Source organism: Setaria italica, chromosome IX, assembly GCF_000263155.2.
Source record: "Setaria italica strain Yugu1 chromosome IX, Setaria_italica_v2.0, whole genome shotgun sequence".
Lineage (NCBI taxonomy): Eukaryota > Viridiplantae > Streptophyta > Magnoliopsida > Poales > Poaceae > Setaria > Setaria italica.
Window position 1 is genome coordinate 3204752 of NC_028458.1, and position 21011 is coordinate 3225762.

Sequence of the window (21011 nt, forward strand, 5' to 3'; positions counted from 1 at the left end):
ATCACTGATAACACTGAACCGGAACCACACTTTAACTCCCTCTAAGAAAATCTTATAGATAACCAAATAACATCACTATTAGAAACAGAACAAAGAAGATAAAGTTCAAATCTACTCTCATCCTTTCATTCAGATTGCAATGATGACAGTCGAAGCTTTAATCTTTGTATCTCCATGTCCAATCGGAGTTGCTCCTCCTCCTTGCTCAATATCATCCATCTCTGCATGAAAGATAATACACGATATAGACCTACATCAAGATTACGACTATATTGTTGAACACAAAATCATTTCTTAAGAGCCTAGGCTCCATGCTATACAACTGAAAAGGAAAATGAGAAAACATCGAGTTTTCTTATCTACACCCTCTAGAGCACCCTCTCCTAAAAATGTTTAACATTCAGCGGTGTGTATTGCCACTCAAAAACATCCCTACAAAAACACCACACAAATTTTGCTATGGCGCACTCAAAGATGATATGATCTGTACTTTCTAAGCTTCCACACATCTTACATTCAACCTCACCAAGCCAATTACGTTTAACTAGCTGTTCTGCGGATTGAATTTTATCATTGCATGCTTACCACATAAATATTTTAATTTCCTTAGAACCAACGTGAATTGTTTAGGCTCACTTGATCGTATACACACGAAAGTTAAATAGTCGCATGCAATTTTTTCTTACCCAAGTATTTTGGCAGCAACCCAAGCAGCCCATCCATCTTACCCCCTTCGATCCTTTTGATGTTGCTTGCTCTCTTTTTCCCCTGACCCCTCGAGCTAAGCTCAAAGTCAAGGTCACTAGCTGTCCGGCTACGTCATCTCGCCCAACGCCCACAAGTCACACCCGCCAGCGCGGTACACGTCACGCATGACCTCTGCAAATCGCAACCAAGGATTCACTAACGCCGCCGCCGCCGCTGCCGCGTCGCCAGCTGCTCCGTTGCCCCAGCGGGACTAGCGCACGGAGGGGGTCCTCGGCCAGGGCAACCGTCGCGGTGCCCATGGCCGACCATGGCAAGCGCAGCGTCGCGGAGACATTCTCCAGACTCAGGGTGCAGGGCAAGGTGCGCGCGTTCGAGCCTTTTGTCCTCGCCCTTCACTTCGTCGCAACCTCTGGGGGGCGATTCGCCCAACCTCTGCGTCTCTTGCTGTTTCTGATTTAAGTTGCAGCAGGGTTGAATTGGTGGCGCAGTGGTGGCCGAGGCCAGTGCGGCGTTCACCACAAAACTAACAACATTTCCCCATAGTTTCCTTGCAAGTGGCCAACTGCTTGTAGCAGAACTACTATGCTTTTTTAGGGAATTATGATTTTGGCAATTTGATAGAACTGTTCGGAGATATGCTAATTCGTGTATCTGTTCAGATCTAGTGATTCTACATTGTAGGCGCACTCTGTACCTGTCTTAATCTACAGTGAAAACTCTGGTCTTGCATTGCCCAAGATTGGCTGGGTGTGCATCAGTGAACTACTTGTATAATGATTGTATCTGCAAAACCAGTGTGTCTTAGAGTGACGTTTAGCGTTTTTGGAGTATAAATTTAGTTTAAGAGGCCTGTGTAACCCTGGAAATTTTCACTTTTTCAGACTGCATTCATCCCATTCATAACTGCGGGTGATCCTGACTTGGCAACCACATCGAAAGCATTGAAGATCCTCGATTCCTGCGGTTCGGATGTGATTGAGGTTGGTGTACCATACTCGGATCCACTGGCTGATGGGCCGGTTATTCAGGTAGGCGTGTGATGGTCCTTTTCTTTTCCACCAGCTGCAATATATTTGGTTTCATATAGTTTTTTCCAGCTTTATTAACTTCACATCATTTTCAGGCATCTGCAACACGGGCACTTAAGAACGGCACTACACTCGATTCTGTCTTAGGGATGCTGAAAGAGGTTATACCTGAGCTATCTTGCCCTATAGTTCTCTTCACATACTACAACCCAATTCTGAAGCGTGGGGTGCGAAACTTCATGGCTACTATCAGACAAGTTGGTGTAAATGGTAAATTTGCTTACATAGCGAGTCATGCAGACTATTGTTGTTTTATACATTGTTACTATAAGATGTTTCTTATTCTTGCATCTTCTGCATATCGTAAACATGATTTACACTTGATTCAGACATTTTGTTGGTTCTGTCAGTCAGATTCAGATCTGTTGATTTACACTATATGTTGTAGGACTTGTAGTACCTGATCTTCCTTTGGAGGAGGCACTGTTGCTGAGGAGTGAGGCCATTATGCACAACATAGAGCTGGTTCATCCTCACTCTCATCTTTTCATGTACTGCTCACACAAAATTTGTTGTATTTTGCATAGTTGTGTTGTTATCTGGTTCCTAACTAAATTCTCGCTCGAGATAAAATCTACCTATCTTCAGCTTGGGCTAGGTCCAGTCTAGGCCTCCAAAAATACACAGTTGCAAAATATATTCTAGGCCTTTGGATCAGCCTGGCCCTAGAAGCAAGATCTAGTCTACTGGGATCACACATGTCAGGCGGGTTTGTCCAGTCCACTTTCAGAAATCCAGAGTAGGCTAGGCTAAGGCCATTTTAATGCATATTTGGATAACTCAGGCTGTTGTGACAGCAGAAAATCTTTGCACAGTAGTCTTGATGGTAGACGATTCAACAGAAGAGATAGCTTAAGTACCAGCCATTTATCATTTATATTTTGCTTGGTTGCCCACAGGTGCTGCTTACAACACCAACCACGCCAACAGAGAGGATGATAGAAATTGCAAAAGCTTCAGAAGGATTTCTTTATCTTGTGAGTGCCTAGAAGATCCCATCTATCTTCCTAGTTAAAAGTCCTGGTCATCTTTATATATTCTGGATATGTTTTATATCTACCATAGGTAAAAGTTTACATCCTGAAGTAGGACATAGAACATGGGAATAACTATGAACTAGTATATCACGTTCATACATTGATGATGAAATTCATTTCACCAGACATTTGTACAGAAAAAATATAAAGGAAAGTAGAATTTTTTAGGTTGGGTAGGAATTATGGCAACTAGAACATACGCCTGGTGATTCTATTTCACCATCATATTCGACATCTGCACTTGAATTTGATTTAGTGACTAGTGGCATTACTAACCTGTATGTTATTGCAGGTGAGTGCTGTTGGAGTTACAGGTGCACGTTCAAACGTAAACTTACGTGTGGAACATCTTCTTAGGGAGATCAAGAAGGTTAGGAAACTATAATCAGTAGACTATGAATTAGTTTAGTACAGTAACATCTCTGGAAATTTGTGTTCATCTTCCTGACTTTACAGGTTACAGACAAACCTGTAGCTGTTGGTTTTGGTGTATCAACTCCAGAGCATGTGAAACAGGTGAATCGGACTTCTTTCTCCGAGCTTTCTTACTAAGCACGAGGCCTCTATTACCTGTGTTACAGCGTTTTGATATCTTTATTAAACAGATCGCAGGCTGGGGAGCAGATGGTGTGATTATTGGCAGTGCAATTGTTAGGCAGTTATGTGAAGCTGCTACTCCTGAAGAAGGGCTGAAAAGGCTAGAGGAGTACACCAGGAATATAAAGTCTGCTATGCCATTAAGGTGATCACGCCCATCATGAGGAAGCTTATTAGAACAAAACAGAATGACAGTTTCAGTGGTAGTCTGGTCAAGGATTAGCCTCCTAGTTCAGCTAGTGTTGTTTGGTGCTTCTGCTGTGCTGAGAGCTCTATCCCTGCCTAGAATGCAAAAATGAATAAAGGCGGTAGTTTGTTAATTATCTGAAGTGTAAGATTGTGATATTTTATCATGGTTTTGACATTTTTTGAGGGAAATGATTGTAAAATTTCATATGCTGATCCTTTTTGCCTGAAAGATGGAATATTGGAATGAGGCTGCCCTGACTCCTGACTCCTGAGAGGATAGGAATAAGAGAGGATAAGGTCATGCTGATTTTTATGGTATGGCTGGCTTGTGATTTGAGCCCAACAGTTGGTGTCCATGGATGAGGGAGCATAATTGGATGCGCTGAAAACGACATTACCTTCAGATTATGTCTCTTGCTCTCTTCTGGAAGAATTAAGGTCCACCAGGCTGGGGCAGAGAATGATCCCGATGGTCCCAGATCTCGGGTTTTCGGATAACGGAGGGTCATTTCCGGCCTCTATTTATGTTGGTACCTTTTCAATCTCTATTTATGGTCAATTCAATCCCAGATGTTTCTTCCAAAGAGGGGGGGGGGGGGGGGGGGGGGGTGGAATCCAATTCCAGTCCCGTATGAACCAACTCTGCATGTATTGTAGCTTGCCGTGCTGGCATGAAGAGATGAAGCAAGCAGTGTTGATCTTGAACTGTCCATGTACAGGTAGCTGCGTATGACTTGTGCTAAAACTGGATGGGCTCTCCTGGCCAGTGCACGGGCCCATGGGAAGTCAATTGCGTGCGCCAAGACGACGCATCCGGGAAGCGACGCGCTGCCATCTTCTCGCGTTACAAGTGGATCCCAAAACTTCGCCTAGAAAGGGAGAAAAACGATGATGAACAGCTAGGATCATCATGTGCGTTTGACTCTGGCGGCTTTCTTGGATGTTTTTTTTATATAAAAATCATACAAAGAGAAATTGAGTACCATTTCCTTGGATTGGTACCAAAACATACGGCTTCAAAAGTGGCACATGTTTGGGGAAGCACTCGAGAAGCATTTACACGCAAGAACATGGAAATATTGAGCACCTTTTTCCAAAGAAAAAAAACCTGAAGGATCTAGTTGAGACTCAAAAGGAATTAGGGGTAGTACAAACTCAATTTGAGTGTGATTGTATCCCGACCATTTTTGCAATTAACAAAACATCTCTTGATCGGGAAAAAAACATATATATACGGATTAAATGGTAAAATGCATAAATATGCATTTAATTTTCTGTGCTGATCTGATGTCGAAACTCTAGCCAGTAAGGAAGAACGGAGGACCCGGCCGGCAGCGTGCAAATGGGGGATATAAAAATAAGCGAGTCTTTTATCCGTGGAAAGAATTCAATGGCCTCGGCTTTTTGGATGAGACTGGGATCTCGATCAGGCAATAACAAGGATATCCCTCCATTCGGAAACGGGAAAGGGGCCATCGGAGAATCTGCGCATGCACTTTGGTCATGTCAGTAGTGCTGCGATAAAAGGGGATAAGCTTGGATCACGTTGTAATCGGGCGTGTCCACGTCACCTCATGATTGACCGTGATTCGACACCATGTCACCGTCGCGATACATGTCGAGCTGGAATTTAGGGTCAGTTTATTACTCCATTTAATTTTGTTGATGATCGTGTAAAAGTTGTATAGACTACGGGTTGGGTAAATGAGAAAAGAGGACGACGGTAAGATTTTCAGGCATGACCCTTCAAGATGGATAAGAGTTGTTCTGCAATTATTTTGGATTCAATGTTGAGCTAAATTCCTAAAAAAGACACGAATTCTGGTTTTAGAAATTACCATAAAGAAACTATTAAAAAGAGGAAGGAACAGGCTAATTCGTTGTAAGTTCAGAAAAATGATTCAATTTATAGATTTTCTTTGCCACGTGAAAGTACACCGCCCTGCGCCAAGTAGATTTATGCTTAAGCTTTATAGAATAGATTATGAATTTCCATTTTCACATGAAGATAAACATAAAAAAATTGTAAATATACATAGTCCTAAACGCCATATGCGTCAAAGGAAGGGGAAAAAAAAGCATGTCCCAAGAAAAGCTGAAACAAAATCCACGTTCTGCAAGTAATACTGGCGTGCGCGTAGGTGTGAAGCCGTCCGTGTGCTGACTCAGTTACAGCCACCGTCCAACCCATCCTCTCTCTTCTTCCCCCCTCTTCCCCTCCATTTCTCGTTTCTCTCCTCTCCCACCAAACCCAACCAGACAAATTCTCCAAAATTTCCAGATCAAACCCTCGAATCCTCCGAACCCTCGAGAGTCTGCCCGGATTTCCCCTCCGACGCGCCGCGATCCGGCTTGATCCGCATGGAGCGCGTCTTCTCCGTGGAGGAGATCCCCAACCCCTACTGGACCCCGACGCAGCCTCAAGCGGCGGCAGCCGGCGCTGTCGCTGCGCCAGGTGGCGGTGGCGGAGGAGGAGGAGCGGGGGGAGCGGGGGACGAGGTGGGCGCGATGAACCGGTGCTCGTCCGAGTGGTACTTCCAGAAGTTCCTGGAGGAGGCCGTGCTCGATAGCCCGGGGCCCGTCCCGGGCGTGGGGAGGGGCGGCGGTGGAGTTGGAGTTGGAGTTGAGGCGGCGGAGAGCAAGCCTCTGGGGGTCGGGGCGGCCTCGAACGCGGTTGTTGACCCGGTGGAGTATAACGCGATGCTGAAGCAGAAGCTGGAGAAGGACCTCGCTGCTGTCGCCATGTGGAGGGTATGAACACTTGCCTTTAGCTGCAGCTCACCTGCAATGCTGTTTGATTCCAATGGTTAGGGCGCAGAGTAGTTTGTTTGCGTTTTTATGTGATCAGTCTAGGGTATGCATAGTACTGCGATGCGTGGCTTAGTTTTCTCGGTGATTTGTAAAGGATACGAAACAGCTTATGCATATATATACATATTTCTAGGACTTTCTGTTGCAATGAGATGGTGGTTTAACCATGCAAGTATTGTAATTGATCATGTGTTTTTTAGGACTGGGGAAATGTCGAATTCATGGAGAATCCATGCTCTTGTGGCATTAGGTTGTTCGCGCAGATCCTATATTTTGTTGAAAGTTGATGGTTCCTGCCATTTCATGTGCGGATGGGTGTTAAATGCGACTATGCTGTCGTGTTGCGGTTTATAGGTGGTTGTGCATTGGTTGAGTACGTGAGCAGTATCAGCTTGATTTGTCTCCTATACGTTCTTGTCGTTTCCTTGGTAAGTGAATTAGCTTATTTCATATAATTTTTTTGGAATTATATGAGCCTGGCTTATCAGATATTATAGCTACCGCCTACCGGATATGTTGATCAGAACTTTGTGAGTTGAACTATCTTTGCCCAACATTTGTAAAGTTATTACTGTTTCTGTGCTTAGCACTAGGCGCTACAGGACAAATGTATGACTTTCCACCATGCATTTCTCAAAGTGCTCTTTCTGTATTACATTTACATCATGGTTTTTAAGGTGTCGCCTAGGTGACAAGGCACTCACGGATCCTGGGTGTCTCCGTCACCTTGCCTAGATGAGAGAAAGAGAGAGAGCTGGTCTGCAAGGCCAAGCAGCCACTGCATGTCCCATCCTTTGCCAAATCTGGTGCTGGTGGCTGGTACAGCACTCTCTACGGTCAGCTGCAGTTACGGCAGCTAGCCAAGAGTCCAGCAGGGGCGCTCGATCTGAGGGGCAGGGGAGCGAGAGGAGTTGCGGGAGCCTATCAGCACAACAGAAAGAGAGTTGGGGAATGCAAGCGAGTGACGGGATGCTGCGAGAGAGAGAAGTGGAGGGAGCGGTGGTGCATATGAGTCTGGGAGTGAGAGCGGCTGCGGTCGTTTCGCACACCGATCTGAGTCTAGGAGGGTTTCTAGGTGAGGGAAAGGGTCACATGGACTGGCTGGTGGGCTGGGCCAAGCTTTTTCATTCTCCTTCCCCTTTTTCCCCATTTTGTTTTTGTTTATGTTTTCCCCTTTCTTTTCCATCTCCGTGCTACTCTTTTACTATTCCTAAGGCTTGGTAACGCGTCACATTGGCTCGCCTTATAATTACCTAAGCGTTTGGAAGGAGGTGGATCACCACCCGTAGCCCTAGTGCCTTAAGAACCACGATGTGCATTTATTTGCAATATTCTCATACCATTTTTATCCCCAGGCATCTGGTGCGACGCCTCCAGAACGTCCTGCGGCTGGCTCATCCTTGCCAAACGTTGATGTTTCTCATGCAGGCCCTGTTAATCCCATTGGAGGTACTCATCCTCTTGCAACGTCCTCTTTCTTCAAACTAATTATGTAACTTGGCTCTATTAGTTTAGGTCTCTGTGCTCCACACGCATAATAGTTTTTAGACCTCCAGTTTCTCTTTATCCTTGTAAGCGCCAATTTTTATTTACTTTTTTTAAGTAAAAGGGTTAATATTCTTTCTCTTAAGATGCTTTTATTAGTTTTAATAGTGTTAGGTTGCTTGCTGGCATACATCTCGTGGTGCGCTAGTCAGCATTGGTGAACTTTATTCAATTTTGACTCGCTGTTATACAATCGGTAAAACCTGTATGGCTGTATCCTTAGGGCGTGATCATCCAGTGCTATTTGAGGGTGGGCAGTTTGCTTCAGAATTGGACGAGTAGCCGAAATCATGGTTTTCATGGAGATCGTGCTATTTTATTTGGCAAAGCATGCACAAACCGTAAATGCTAGGTTTTTTTTTACTTATTATATGACATCTGGCTGAATGGCTGTACTATGATCGGGATTTGGATCATGGACATGTATCAGGTAATGTGATTCCAGTTCAAAACAAGCTAGCTGGTGCTCCAGGTGGGCCATCAGGTCCACAGGTGGTACAAAATGCCGATATGCTTGTTAAGCAAGCCACTAGCTCTTCATCACGAGAGCAATCAGATGATGATGACATGGAAGGAGAAGCTGAGACTACTGGAAATGCAAACCCTGTTCAACAAAGACTGCAGAGAAGGTGAGCTTTTCTGCTCGTTTGTGAAATGTATGTGCATCATTAGTTTACTTTGTGGCAGACATTATATGCTTGTATGCTGCAGCAATTATAATTTGTATATCACCTTTATTACATGCTCTTGCATTATTCGGTGAACCAATTCTCAAGTAGAGTAGTCTTTCTTATTTTTTATGTTGGCAATAATTTTGGCCTACCTGTCAAATTGTGTTGGCTTAGTGCCACAGCCATACATGTTTAAAGGTATGGTGAACTATGCGATGGAGTTGACATCCATGTCTCTGTCAATGATGTCAGAAGATTCATTTTTAACTTATAGATATGCTGGATTGCATCTTGTGACTTACTAGTTTGGTGTTTATTCTGTTGAGGTCTTTTCTCTCTGAGGATATCATGCATTGATTCTTGACTATTTTCAGGAAGCAATCCAACCGAGAATCAGCCAGGCGACTTACTAGTTTGGTGTTTATTCTGTTGAGGTCTTTTTTCTCTGAGGATATCATGCATTGATTCTTGACTATTTTCAGGAAGCAATCCAACCGAGAATCAGCCAGGCGTTCGAGAAGCAGAAAGGCAGCTCACTTGAATGAACTTGAGGCACAGGTCTGATTGGTTATGCTATGTTTTTACTTGTTGAGAAAGTCTAAAAATTCTTGGGCTTTTTTCTATTGAGTTCAGTTGTGGATTCCCTGTTACAGGTAGCACAGTTAAGAGTTGAAAACTCATCGCTGTTAAGGCGCCTTGCGGATGTTAATCAGAAGTTCAATGAGGCTGCTGTTGACAATAGGGTGCTAAAGGCAGACGTTGAAACCTTAAGAGCAAAGGTACGCTCTTTTGTTTATGCTGTTTGAACCCTGCATCTGTTGAATTGGACTGTTTCAATTGCTAGCACTCACTAGATGAATCATGCGCCCTAAATTTGAGAGAATCCATTCTTGTCGTTCTTTTCAGACCTTTTAAACATAATTGGATGTTCAGGTTATTCTGATTGAATGTGGGAATGTGACATGTTTGCAGGTGAAGATGGCAGAGGACTCAGTGAAGCGGGTGACAGGCATGAACGCGTTATTCCCTCCCGTGTCTGATATGTCATCTCTCAGCATGCCATTCAACGGCTCCCCATCTGACTCCACCTCCGACGCTGCTGTCCCCGTCCAAGATGACCCGAGCAGTTATTTTGCCAGCCCAAGTGAAATGGGGGGGAACGGTGGTTATATGCCAGAGATAGCTTCGTCGGCTCAAGAGGACGACGATTTGGTTAATGCGGCCCTGGCTGCTGGCAAGATGGGCAGAACAGCCTCGCTGCAGCGGGTGGAGAGCCTGGAGCACCTCCAGAAGAGGATGTGCGGAGGGCCAGCTTCATCCGGGTCAACCTCCTAGACGTATGATCTGTTGGAAGGCCCTGAGGGGAAGAATGATAAATTGACAATTCTACATACATTTTAGTGGACATTGCTAATCTTGCGATGCGGATTTGTTCGTTGTGGACATATATGGTCAACCGGTCATTGACTTATCGTGCGTTCTTTAGAGTATCTTCAGTACTCGTGCTGCTGCTGTTACAGGTTAGCACCATGCTCGGTCTCACAAGTTCAGTGTTGGTCAAAAGCTTATGCTGATGCTTTTCTCGCGTGACTTGAAGACCAACGATCCAAGAGAAATAACGCACGTAGCTAGCGCCCACCGCCAAAGGTTCAAATTTAGCACAGTGCTGGTGCCCGCACCGCAAAATCCTAACGAAAAAGATTAGCATACAGATCAGGAAAGCAACTGTATAGATAACACTACGAATTTCCAAATCCCACATATCAACACTGTCAACTCATTAAGACTATCATAGTACATGCTCTTACAATTTGGTATATGATTTGTTAAGAACTAGATTCTTGTAAAATTTGCGGTGTATGTAAACAATAATCAATGAATTGAGGTCGTATCTTGTAAGAACAGCCTAGCTACAAAACATGGATTCAATATCCTGGCACGAATATTACAACAGAGGCATGCGCAAGTGCCCCAAAGCCAGTAGTTTCACTGCCTCTCTTCGTCGACCAAAAAGAATCGGAGATGCATTGGCAGGGCACCCTCAAAACAAGCCCAAGCAACAGCATGGACAGTTGATCCACAATGGGCTGTTTGCTTTCTCTTCTATAATTGATATTTTGTACCATTCTTCAAAAAGGAAAACATAATCAATAGACATCACTAGTCTGATCTTGGCCGACTTGAGTTTTTGTACGAGTTCTTGTATAGTGGCAGGAGCGAACCCCTGCCCCGTTTCCTTCTACCACCAAAGCATCTCCAATAAAGAATCCCAAATGAAAGCATTATGACAATGGGGATGGCCCACCTGTGCAAGGAATTGCAGTTAGTGACAAAAGAGGCGTAGTACATAATATGACAATATACTCAACTGAATGGAGTAAAGAGATTACCTGTCCAGATCAAGAATAGGGCTGTACACAATGGTTTCCCACGAAGAAACAATGATGTGCCAAGCTGGATTGTAGTACAGCGACTCTGCTGACCAGAACATTCTCGTGTAGGTCTCCAGGAAAATAAACATCACCCAGGCAACAATTTCAAGTAAGAAGAACTTGATGACAAAGCGCCCAATGACCACCATGACCAAGGAGAAGGTCACCAACCAATTGAAAAGCTTGTTATTGTACTCTTTGATGAAAAGAGCACGAGACTTGACAAGCATCTGAATGCAATACCAAATCGGAGTTCAGCCCAAGCAAACCATAATAAGTTTTATAGAGTAGCACCCAATAGACTCAACCAGAAAAAGGCATAACCATAGAAGATAGCAATGCGCAGAATAACTTCAAACAGGTACACTCCCTCTACTCTCAAGGTATAACATATTAACTTACTGTTTGTGCATCTTTCTTATTGTGGCTTATGTTTATTTTCATATTCACAAATCAGAAATGATCTTAGTAGTGCCATCAGGTTCCAAATAAAGGCTAGCATTCTACAGGAGAAAATGCACTGCCAATATGAAAGTAACCAAATTTCATCAGGCAGCCAGATGTAATGAAATGTCAGATGACATCGACTAAAACTAAGTAGGAAAAAAAGGTCAGGTTGGCTGTTAAATATACGCATAAAACAAAAACATATGGCAAATGCTACAACACTCAAATCCTCGATGATTAACATGTAAACTATCTTCAAAAGGAGGCAAACCTTTGACATTCTACGTTCATAGCTTTCTTTTGCAGGTCCAACGCATTCCCTTACAAAACTTCGATTGCAGTGAGTAAAGCCTGCATTGAATTTTGCCATCGAAGGAAGTTTCAAGACTTGAAGGTGATCCATCTTATCTTCACACTCAGAAAAGCGAGCTTCACACAACTTTGACGATTGATACTCGTTAGCTAGAAGGAAGTTTCTGTACACCTACAAAGTACATACCTGTAAGTATGTAAAACATATTATCTTCTAAAGGTGACAGAAGGTGAAAGTTAATTTCAAGGCATGTATGGTGTTCTCTAATCTCCCACGAAAAGAAAGAGGTGTACCGCAGCAAGGAAATATGAAAGCAAAACATTATTCATAGCATGCCATAAAAAAAATCAAACTGTACTAGTGGAATTATAATATCATAACAAGGTCAAGAACAACAAATAGAAACGAGAATTAATCACATGACCATTACAATACTATTGCCATGCAACAAATAACATTTCATTGTGGATTCCTTTTTCAATGTGAAATGAACCCAAAACATATCCAAAAAATAGTAAAGTAATATTAATGAAACCTTTTTAATCTCATCTTCAAGCTTCAGGACTGACTGAGCAGCATGATGTTTACCAAAGTGCTGCTTATCAAAGATAATTTTAGCTTCAGCATTTGCCATCTCATGAACTTGCTGCAGTTTGTCTACAGGTACTGGTAGGCCTAAGCCATCCATTTTCTCCCTATACACCTTCAGACAGCGATCAAGGATGGCTTTATTAAAAATTTCAACAAGGGATCCTGTTGATGGAATTTCACCTTTATTCAAAGCCTCAAGAATCTGGAACACAAGAGGAGAAGTCACGGACAGTTCTAATGGATCAGATACATGTCAGCAATGTCCACATCCGAAAGTATCTTACCTGCTGCAGGAAAGACACAAAGTCCTTCCCATTCAGATTTTTCCCCTGCACGATTTTTGGTTTTATGATGGATGCAACAAGCTGCTTTAATTGTTCCCGCCTTTTTACATATAATGGTTCGAGCTCTTTGTCCTCCATGTCACATAATTTTGTTCTTTGTAGATGAGGCTGTATAAACAAAAACAGTGTCAATAGGATTTATAGTCATACAAAGTACAAACCAAAAGTATTAACATTTATCATCACCATAGAAAAAAATGGTACCAGCTGCTTAAATAAATAGAAACAAAAACGTTAAACATTTCTATGGCAGAGCAGTCAAGATAATTTAAATGATTCAAAATCAGATGCTGCAAGGAAGTCATTAGAAATGCACCTGTGGCAAGCTAAAAGCAGTGCTGTTGTCACCCATAATTGCCAGGGAATCTCTTATTTGATTGACCTACAAGCAAACATAGAAAACAAATATTGTAGCAGAGATAGGATCTAACATCTTTTGGCCTAAAAGTGTAGATTTCATAAACAAACTATATACCTCATCGATATATTTGTCCCCTGCAGAAATATATACAAAAAAAACACATCAATTCAACTGTACGAGAGATCGCTAGATGCTTTAATATAGCCAAAACAACAACAGTTAGTATGGTTGTGTGGACTAACCATTATCATTAGGCACCCGTTGGAGGGCTTCATTAACCATTTGTTGTACAGATTTTCCTTCTGTTTACAATGTCAAAGAATCCACCCTTAGATACAATTCACGTATTTAGCACAAGTAAATATGGATTGTATGGTTTAGTCATAATAAAAGAATGACCGGCAAAATACAAGAAACATAAATAAAAAGATAAGGGCACAGTAAAAACTTATTAAACTTATTATTTAGAACCAAGATATCATGCTGACAATATGACCAAAATCAATGCAACACTATCCTGCAAGGAGTTGAAATGTTATCAAAAAAACTTACAAATTGAGTTTTCAGTTAATAGAACAATACAGTTACGGTGCAGAATAAAAACGTGTTAATAAAAGGTAATAAAACAAAACAGCAAGAATTACAGGTATCACAAATAATTCATGGTACTATTTCTCTTACTTTCTGTAGCACAATGACGATAACACACACTGAGACCCAAAACAGAACCGCTTACATGCTATTCCCATGTGGTTGATTACATGCAGTGCAGACGGCAATTCCAGAATTCTTATCAAAGATGCCGGTCTGGTCAAGCTTTTGCAATTTGCATTCCCAAACAAAATGGACTGTTCAAAAATAATCTTAGTAGAGGAGAAACATTCTAGAAGAAACTTACGGAGGAAATCTCTCTGGATAAGCCAAAGAAGCTTTGCTGGCTCAAAAGCGACATCTTGCCCCTGAAGAAACAAGAAGCACATTGCATAAAAAAAAGCTGTCTGTATTCCTATGTTGCAGGCTCATATTCATGAAAATGGAGTGTTACCTTCACTCTGTTCAACACCATGCAGCACAGATCCCAAAAAAGAAGATGATGAGAAAAGTTAGTGTTGCAGATTGAAATGAAAACAGAAAGTGAAAAAGAATATGACAGACCTTCCATAGAATTCTTCAGCAATTTCAACAGCAAATGAAAGCCTGGATATATCAGCTTCACGCACCTGCAATGACATGACAATAAAATTAACCAACCAACCAACACACACACACCAGCAGGTTGGAGAGGGAGGGGGGGAGGGAGGAAGGGAGGGAGCACCGTCTCAGGAAGGTTGTAGATAAGCACTGAACTTAAGACAGTTGCCAAAGCAAATATCCTACAACGAGAAAGAAAAATGTTACTATAGCGAACTCTCCTTCATGGGAAAAGTATATCAGAGAGAGGTCGTTTCTAGGCACAAACCTATCATCATACACATTTGATTTCCCAACACTTTCAAATCCTTCGGTGTCTAGATAAAGGACAGAAACTTTGGAACCATCAACATCCATCTCAACAGGAGTACCCCAAATCCATATACCTGCAATAATAGGAAAACATACAATGAATGCCTCATAAGCTTTAATAAGCAAATAGGAAAGACAGTGACAAAGGTACAAGTTCAGAGAAATTGGGAAATCATATCACCTTTGGTCTTAGTATCTCGCATATGACCAACCCCAAAACCTGCATAGTAAAGTTTGTCACATCCTCAAATAGTCCTAGCATGTATTTTAGTGAATCCATGTTTATAATATCAGAAGCAGCGCCTAACTACCTTTATCACATGATAAGGAAAGAAGCTGGTTGAGGAGAAAAGATTTTCCAGATCGATAGGGACCAATGACCTGGGTTCACAAGCAGTTGATCATTTAGTTGAGAACATTGCGGTGAGAAATCATTAAGGTCGTCATCAGTCTTATTCGATCACGTAAAATGACAAACAGCTTACAAGTTCAAACTTACACCAACAATGGCGATCGGATTTTCAATCCTGCGAATGGCTTCTAGACCTTGTTCTGAGAGACGAAGTTTAGTGTGGCCATGGTCTGGCTCCACTATTGGAAACCTGGAATTACATACAGTCAATAATTTCAGATTCTCCATTAAATGCTTCATTGAGAAGCATGAATAACTTACATTAATGTTCGATATTTCCAATCAAAAGTTCAAGAGAATAGTAACAGACAGCTTAGTGTTTTTCCTCCTTTTTTTTTTGGCAGCAAGGTTCCATAAGATTGCAGAAGCAAGTGTTCTCTGACTCAATGACTCAAAACCACATATAATAGTTTGCAGTGAGGTCTTATATGCCTAGTGGCCACATGGCCATATTCACTCAATAGAGAAAGGTACTGAGTTATTAACATTTAAAAATCTTGAAGAAGGCCAGAACATTAACCAGTTTTTGTAATATCAGCAGGAACCATAGGCTTAGACAAACTCCACGTAAAGTTTGCAAAAAGTAAAAAAAAAGGAAGGAAAAGAATCAAGCAGCAACTTTTACTAAAAGCCACAAAACAAGCATATAATGTGGACAATGTGTACTCATGACCCATATATGACAAATGGGTTAGGCACCTTGCAATGTTTGAAGCTATTCAAATTACCAGTTTATGTGAAAATCGCCCAAAAAGCATTCAGACAGCAACATTTCCAAAACAAGGATACTACATCCAATCTTCCATCATTTCCAAAACAAGGATACTACATCCGATCTGCCATAGTCCAGTCATAGTAGTCCAAATTTCAACACTGCTTGCAAGCTGAAACAATTGCGCCCATCACGTTAAGTTTCACTAACAAAATGGCACAACAACATCATTCCTCTTGGCCTTCTCCATTTACACTGCATGAAGTACCAACCACCTATTATTCCTCGACATCTCACCTAACTCCTTCTATTAAATTCCTTCCGGCACGACATGAGAAACTCATGGCACAACACACAAGATGGCGGGATTGGGTTTGGGAGGTGAAAAAGTAAACCAGCAATGTCCCAAATTGCATGCGATGTATGGCGAGCACTGAGCAGAGCGCTCCAGTTCCTTACGCTACAACACCTCACCGTCGCGTGGCATGCACGGCCCGGACGGCACATGCTTCCACCAGTCAACGCACGAGCAATGGTCATCACAGACGCAACGCGACGCTTGCGCAATCCAATGCGAAATCCGGCTCAATGCCCCAACACGAGCAACGGGTGTGGTGGCAGCACCGACAGAGAGCAGACACGCGGAGCAGAAACAAAAAAAAAACACTTACGCGCGCTCGAACTCGTCGGGATCGGGATCCGCTGCTGCGACTCCCGCGGCTGCCGCGACCGCGAGCAGAACCAGCGCCACCGCGCGGATCCCCGGGGCCCACCGCCCCCGCCCCCGCCCCATCACCTACGCCCCCGCGGCCAATCACCTCCCCCTCCTCGACCCAGATCTCCGCCCCGCGAGCGAAGGCGACGCCGCGAGCTCCCCAATGCCGCGGCTAGCGGCAATGGCCGGCGCGGGCGCTGGCGCCGTCGATTGGACACCGAGCGGCGACGAGCAGGATCCAGCAAGGGGGTGTTGTAGAGGCGGGCGAGCGCGGGATCTGGGGCTAGGGTTTTGGCGGGCGGACTCGGGGTTGCTTCGGCGCGAGGTAAAATGAATGGGAAGAGAGGAACTGGAGCCGGGAGCCCGGGACGACGACGAGGTCGGAAGGGGAGAGGAAAATTTTCGGGGGGAGCACGGAGGTGGTGTGGTGATGCGAGCGGCGAGAGTCCCCCGCTTCCGTATTTAAGCGGGCAATTGTTTAGCACTTTATGCCGTCGATTAATGTCGTTAATCGCGTCGATTAATGTTTCTCGGGCCCGCATGGCAGTGGGAGCAGGCTGTGGGTTTGGTGTGCGGAAGCTGGGGTGCTGTTTCTAATTCTGCACGGGGGGTGCTGGGCCTTTTGTGTTGTGGGGGTGGGAGCCACGACGACTTGGGGACGGCGCGAGACAGCTCCCTGGGGATGGGAGAGCGGGCACGTTGGCGGGGCCCACATGGCGGTGACCGTAGACTCATGGAAACAGGAGATCTGGTGCAGCTTCGCGCGTCGGTCGCCCGTGCGCCGTCTGATGCTCGACCACCGGCCTACGGAGGCACAAGTGTTGTTGGTGTATTCCATTTCTTTTTTTGGAAAAAAAAAATGGTGTGTTCCATTTCGTAATCGTGAAACACGTTTGGTACAGTTCCAGATGGGAGTAATTTTTGCACAGGGAGTGCAATTTCCTTGGGTAGATTTGACGACGCCTGTCGGAGAGGATCCAAGGGGCTCTGGTGGCCCATTTCATGTGGGCCGTAGTAGCGTGCTCTCCTAACACCACGACGCGTTGCGACCGGATCTGGCCGTAAAGCCGATCTCGGCCCGCCAAGGCGCCAACAAACGTGCACTTGAGCTTGAAGAAATACGGCTCAGTTGCTATTAGATCAGAAGAAATTTGCATTGCAACTGGGGCCTCCGGACCTGTCGAGAGAGGCCCGTTAGACAACAGAAACAGTCGACGGATAGAAATCCTTTCTGAGCTCTGACCAACAGCAACAGCAACAGTCCTCAAGACTCAAGATTCTAGGGGGAGAGGAGGAGGTATTCGCCATGGACATAATCGGAGTGATGCATTAGAGTGCCATTGCTACAACTTCTGCAAGCGGTAGGGTGATTCACAATGCATAGTCCTGTTTCCAAGAAAATACTAATCCTTTCTTTTTGTTAATCGTAGTTAAAAGGCGCGGGATAACGAGTGTTCCTTCATATGGAGAAAAGAAATGTGCTGGTAGCGATTGCCTGCGTCGGAGGACGTTGCTTACGGCAACGGCATTATGGGACGACTAGGCTTGCAGCGGACCGCGGCGGGTTGCTCAGCTTAGCTAGGCTATCCGGTGCGGTACATCACCGGAAGACGGCACAAGCAACTTCTTTGGCTTGTTGACACGGCGGAGAAGGCTATGTACGAGGGTGAAGCAACGAGGTGATGTCGACACACAGCGGCGGCTTAGCTGATGAATGGAGATCTTGGAGAGCAGGGCAATATTGCTCAACACTTTGACAACGACAAAAGAAACGCATCCGTGACATGGAGTATTGCGGCGAGCGTAGCGAGGCCCCGCGCGCGGTGTATATTTGAGGCGACGAGAGAGAGGAAGAGTGCAACGACGGATGTGGCAAGGCCCCTGCGTGTTGTGTTATTGTGGCGGAGACCGCGATGCAGCTTGTGAGAGGTCCAGATTTGGTGCTATCACCCTATCAAGTAGAGAGTGATGTTACAGCGGTACTACGGCGGAAGGTCCTACATGGCGGTAGCCTTCTTGGTGCGGTGCAGTCTGCTTCTCGGTTCAACGTCGACACTAGGTTACATTGGGAGGTTTCAGCACGGTGGTACGGGTTGCAGTGAGGCTTCGGTTCTATTGTCGAGGTGTTGAGAGGAGTGAAGTTCAGTGACGGTTGATGTCCCAATCCAACCGGCCGATGTGTTGGAGGGTTGAGTTGTGTGTGAGGGCGTAGTGTGGTATGCGTTGATAACCCAATCTGTGTTTGCGTCATTTTTTTTCTTTTATTGTTTTCATCCAATTTGGATTTTATAATTGGCAGCTCTCCTACGTGGTTCGTTTTAAAATTATGGTCCCTTCTATGCAGTTTGATGCCCGCGTCGCCATTATCATCAGAAGAGGATCAGTTGAAAAGGAAAAAAAAGAGACAGTCCGATTAGTTTATCAAGCACAGATTTTTCAATCTCTAACTCCCTACTGTAAATTGTGTATAAATCTTAAATGTGCAGGCAGAGAATGAAACCGTGGGGTTGCAGACTTGTAGTTCCTGAAACAACTTGAAGCTGCTGGTAGCATGCATGATTCTGACATCATGGAACGACTCATCTGCTCGTGCAAACTGTCCAAGTCGCATTCTCGCATGATCTGCCGACTGCCGGTCAGAATTGAACAATCCGAGATTGCTAATTGTATCCTCAAACATAGAGCAATCATGATGCTTGCGGGGCCAGTGGGGACATGCCCGCTGGTTCCGCCGCCATGAGGAATCCTAGGCAACAGCAGCAAACTAGGCCGCGGACCACCCATTTCTGTGGAGGCCCAGTCCACCTCCACTAGTAATTGTGGCCCAGATAAAAATGGTCCGTCATCTGTCCTTCCCAGTGAAATTCTCGTCTGCTTCGAAGCTCAAAACAGACAAAGGAAGACCTATACCGCTATACGCACAGGTCCATCACATCATCACATGCACGCATGAGGTACTCTACATGTCTGCATACGACGACGCCACGTCATACGGTACCAAGAGCGGGCCCCACACACTTCGCTTCTACGAGCACATACGACATTACAACGATACAATCATACATGATGACACATTTCGTTTTCCCTTCTTTTACATGACAGTTCCCCCTCCCGTCGTCCCGGTGCGCCAAGCCTGCTTTCGGCCGAAAACGACCCGAGAGGCGTAAAAAGGCCGCACGGCACGACGCGATAGATCCATCCATGTACGCATTGGCAATACTCACTCTCCCGTAGTATCTTGCGACAAAACCAACCCACGAGCTGACAACAACTCCAGATGCTTGCTATGCGCCAGGGCCGGGCTCGGAGGGCAACTGAGCAAGATGGGATGCGCAGACGGTGGGCACTGTTTCTTTTACTCTGGAAGAAGAAACCAAAGCGGTGCCTCTCGTGAAAAGGAAAGCGTGCAAATGCCTTTAGGTTTTCATTTCCTTTCTTTTTTGCTACGGGTTTTTCACCATCATTCTCGTGTTGGATTCTTTTCCCCGGCCGTTTCCCGTTTCGGTTCCGTTCCTCTGCAAAGTTTTCGTCGCCGTGCCCGGCCGTTGCCTTCTTTTCCTTTATATTCTCACTAGCTCAAACTTCCCCCGTGAAGACTGGAGAGAAAGACGAGGCAATGCCTGGTCCTTTTGCTTTTTCACACTCGAGTTTTTCCTTTTCTTTGCCCGGCCAAGTCATTTTCTCCTTTATCTTTTTATTCTGGACCTAAAGCTGTTAAGTCTTTGGGTGTGGAGAAAATTAGCGGTAATAATCAGGTCAATTCCACGAAATATGTGATGCGAACTCGTTGGGGATTGATAGTTCTGTATGGATATTATTGGCCTCCTGGCTTGTCAACCACAGCTGCAGTGAACATGGGAACAAATTATAACGAGTCAGCTTCATGAAAAACTATACTGGTGATTTTCGTTCCCTATTTTCTCTGACTTTCTCTTTCAAAGTATCCATCTAGTGTCGATATTCAGAAAAAATAAGTGGTAACTAATCCTCTGCATTGTTATTGTTGGCATCTACATTTTTGTCCTTAATAAGTTGTGAAAAGGATTTGATTAGACAACTAAACCTCTGAATGGACAAGCCATTGCACCTTATTCGCTAGGTAGGGGGAAAAGATCAACGAAGCAACTATGGGCACCTTACTTTCGAGCCGTATATAACCTCTGTCTATTCTAAGCAATGTTTCTAAAACAGATATCAGATAAGTTGGGAGAACATCTTGATGTGGGTGAAGTCACATTACCAATACAGACGTTTTACAGATGATCAATAATGTTTCAATATAAAACAAACAAACCACTAAAGAAACCAGCTGCAGCTTTGGCCGCTCTACACCTTGTTCACCGCACAACCGCCCCAAGCAAAGCTTCATCACATGCCACAAGCATTTCACCTCTTTTTGGGAAGGAATGCCTCCCCAATTAGTCAATTGCAATTTGCAACCCTCTGATGAGATATGATGATGGGAAAGACCTAACCCCTTTTGTTTTCTCTTCATTTTTTCTCTTTTCACCCGGGGAACCTTTCCTTTTTTCCGG

At 44.3% G+C, this 21011-nt stretch overlaps 3 protein-coding genes across 6 annotated transcripts; 2 read left to right on the top strand and 1 right to left on the bottom strand.

Moving 5' to 3' along the window:
• Positions 1–810: 810 nt before the first annotated feature.
• LOC101767567 (tryptophan synthase alpha chain, chloroplastic) lies at positions 811–3866 on the top strand. The gene is made up of 8 exons (XM_004981371.3): positions 811–1068; positions 1590–1736; positions 1832–2006; positions 2185–2261; positions 2696–2773; positions 3126–3203; positions 3290–3349; positions 3439–3866. Exons 1-8 carry the CDS (start codon positions 1006–1008, stop codon positions 3577–3579), a joined length of 819 nt encoding a protein of 272 aa, XP_004981428.1. The 5' UTR covers positions 811–1005; the 3' UTR covers positions 3580–3866.
• Positions 3867–5758: 1892 nt separating this feature from the next.
• LOC101767969 (bZIP transcription factor RISBZ2) lies at positions 5759–10136 on the top strand. Of its 3 annotated transcripts, XM_022823493.1 has the most exons (8): positions 5759–6370; positions 6631–6680; positions 6785–6858; positions 7786–7879; positions 8406–8604; positions 9129–9204; positions 9300–9425; positions 9619–10136. In XM_022823493.1, the coding sequence occupies exons 2-8, from the start codon at positions 6641–6643 to the stop codon at positions 9979–9981; spliced, it is 972 nt and encodes a 323-aa protein (XP_022679228.1). In that variant the 5' UTR covers positions 5759–6370; positions 6631–6640; the 3' UTR covers positions 9982–10136. The 3 variants fall into 3 exon arrangements, with proteins under 3 accessions (XP_022679228.1, XP_022679227.1, XP_004981429.1); XM_022823492.1 differs by lacking the exons at positions 6631–6680; positions 6785–6858 and adding an exon at positions 9021–9047 and having other exon boundaries at positions 9156–9204; XM_004981372.4 differs by lacking the exons at positions 6631–6680; positions 6785–6858.
• Positions 10137–10376: 240 nt separating this feature from the next.
• LOC101768370 (guanylate-binding protein 4) lies at positions 10377–16918 on the bottom strand. 2 transcript variants are annotated; one of them, XM_004981373.3, is made up of 17 exons: positions 16433–16917; positions 15137–15239; positions 14949–15018; positions 14819–14857; positions 14594–14711; positions 14450–14507; positions 14290–14354; positions 14180–14186; positions 14033–14093; positions 13377–13436; positions 13249–13268; positions 13090–13155; positions 12714–12881; positions 12374–12631; positions 11797–12009; positions 11037–11308; positions 10377–10951 (listed from the first exon to the last, which is right to left on the bottom strand). In XM_004981373.3, the coding sequence occupies exons 1-17, from the start codon at positions 16552–16554 to the stop codon at positions 10807–10809; spliced, it is 1845 nt and encodes a 614-aa protein (XP_004981430.1). In that variant the 5' UTR covers positions 16555–16917; the 3' UTR covers positions 10377–10806. The 2 variants fall into 2 exon arrangements, with proteins under 2 accessions (XP_004981430.1, XP_004981431.1); XM_004981374.4 differs by lacking the exons at positions 10377–10951; positions 11037–11308 and having other exon boundaries at positions 11884–12024; positions 16433–16918.
• Between the last annotated feature and the right edge of the window lie 4093 nt (positions 16919–21011).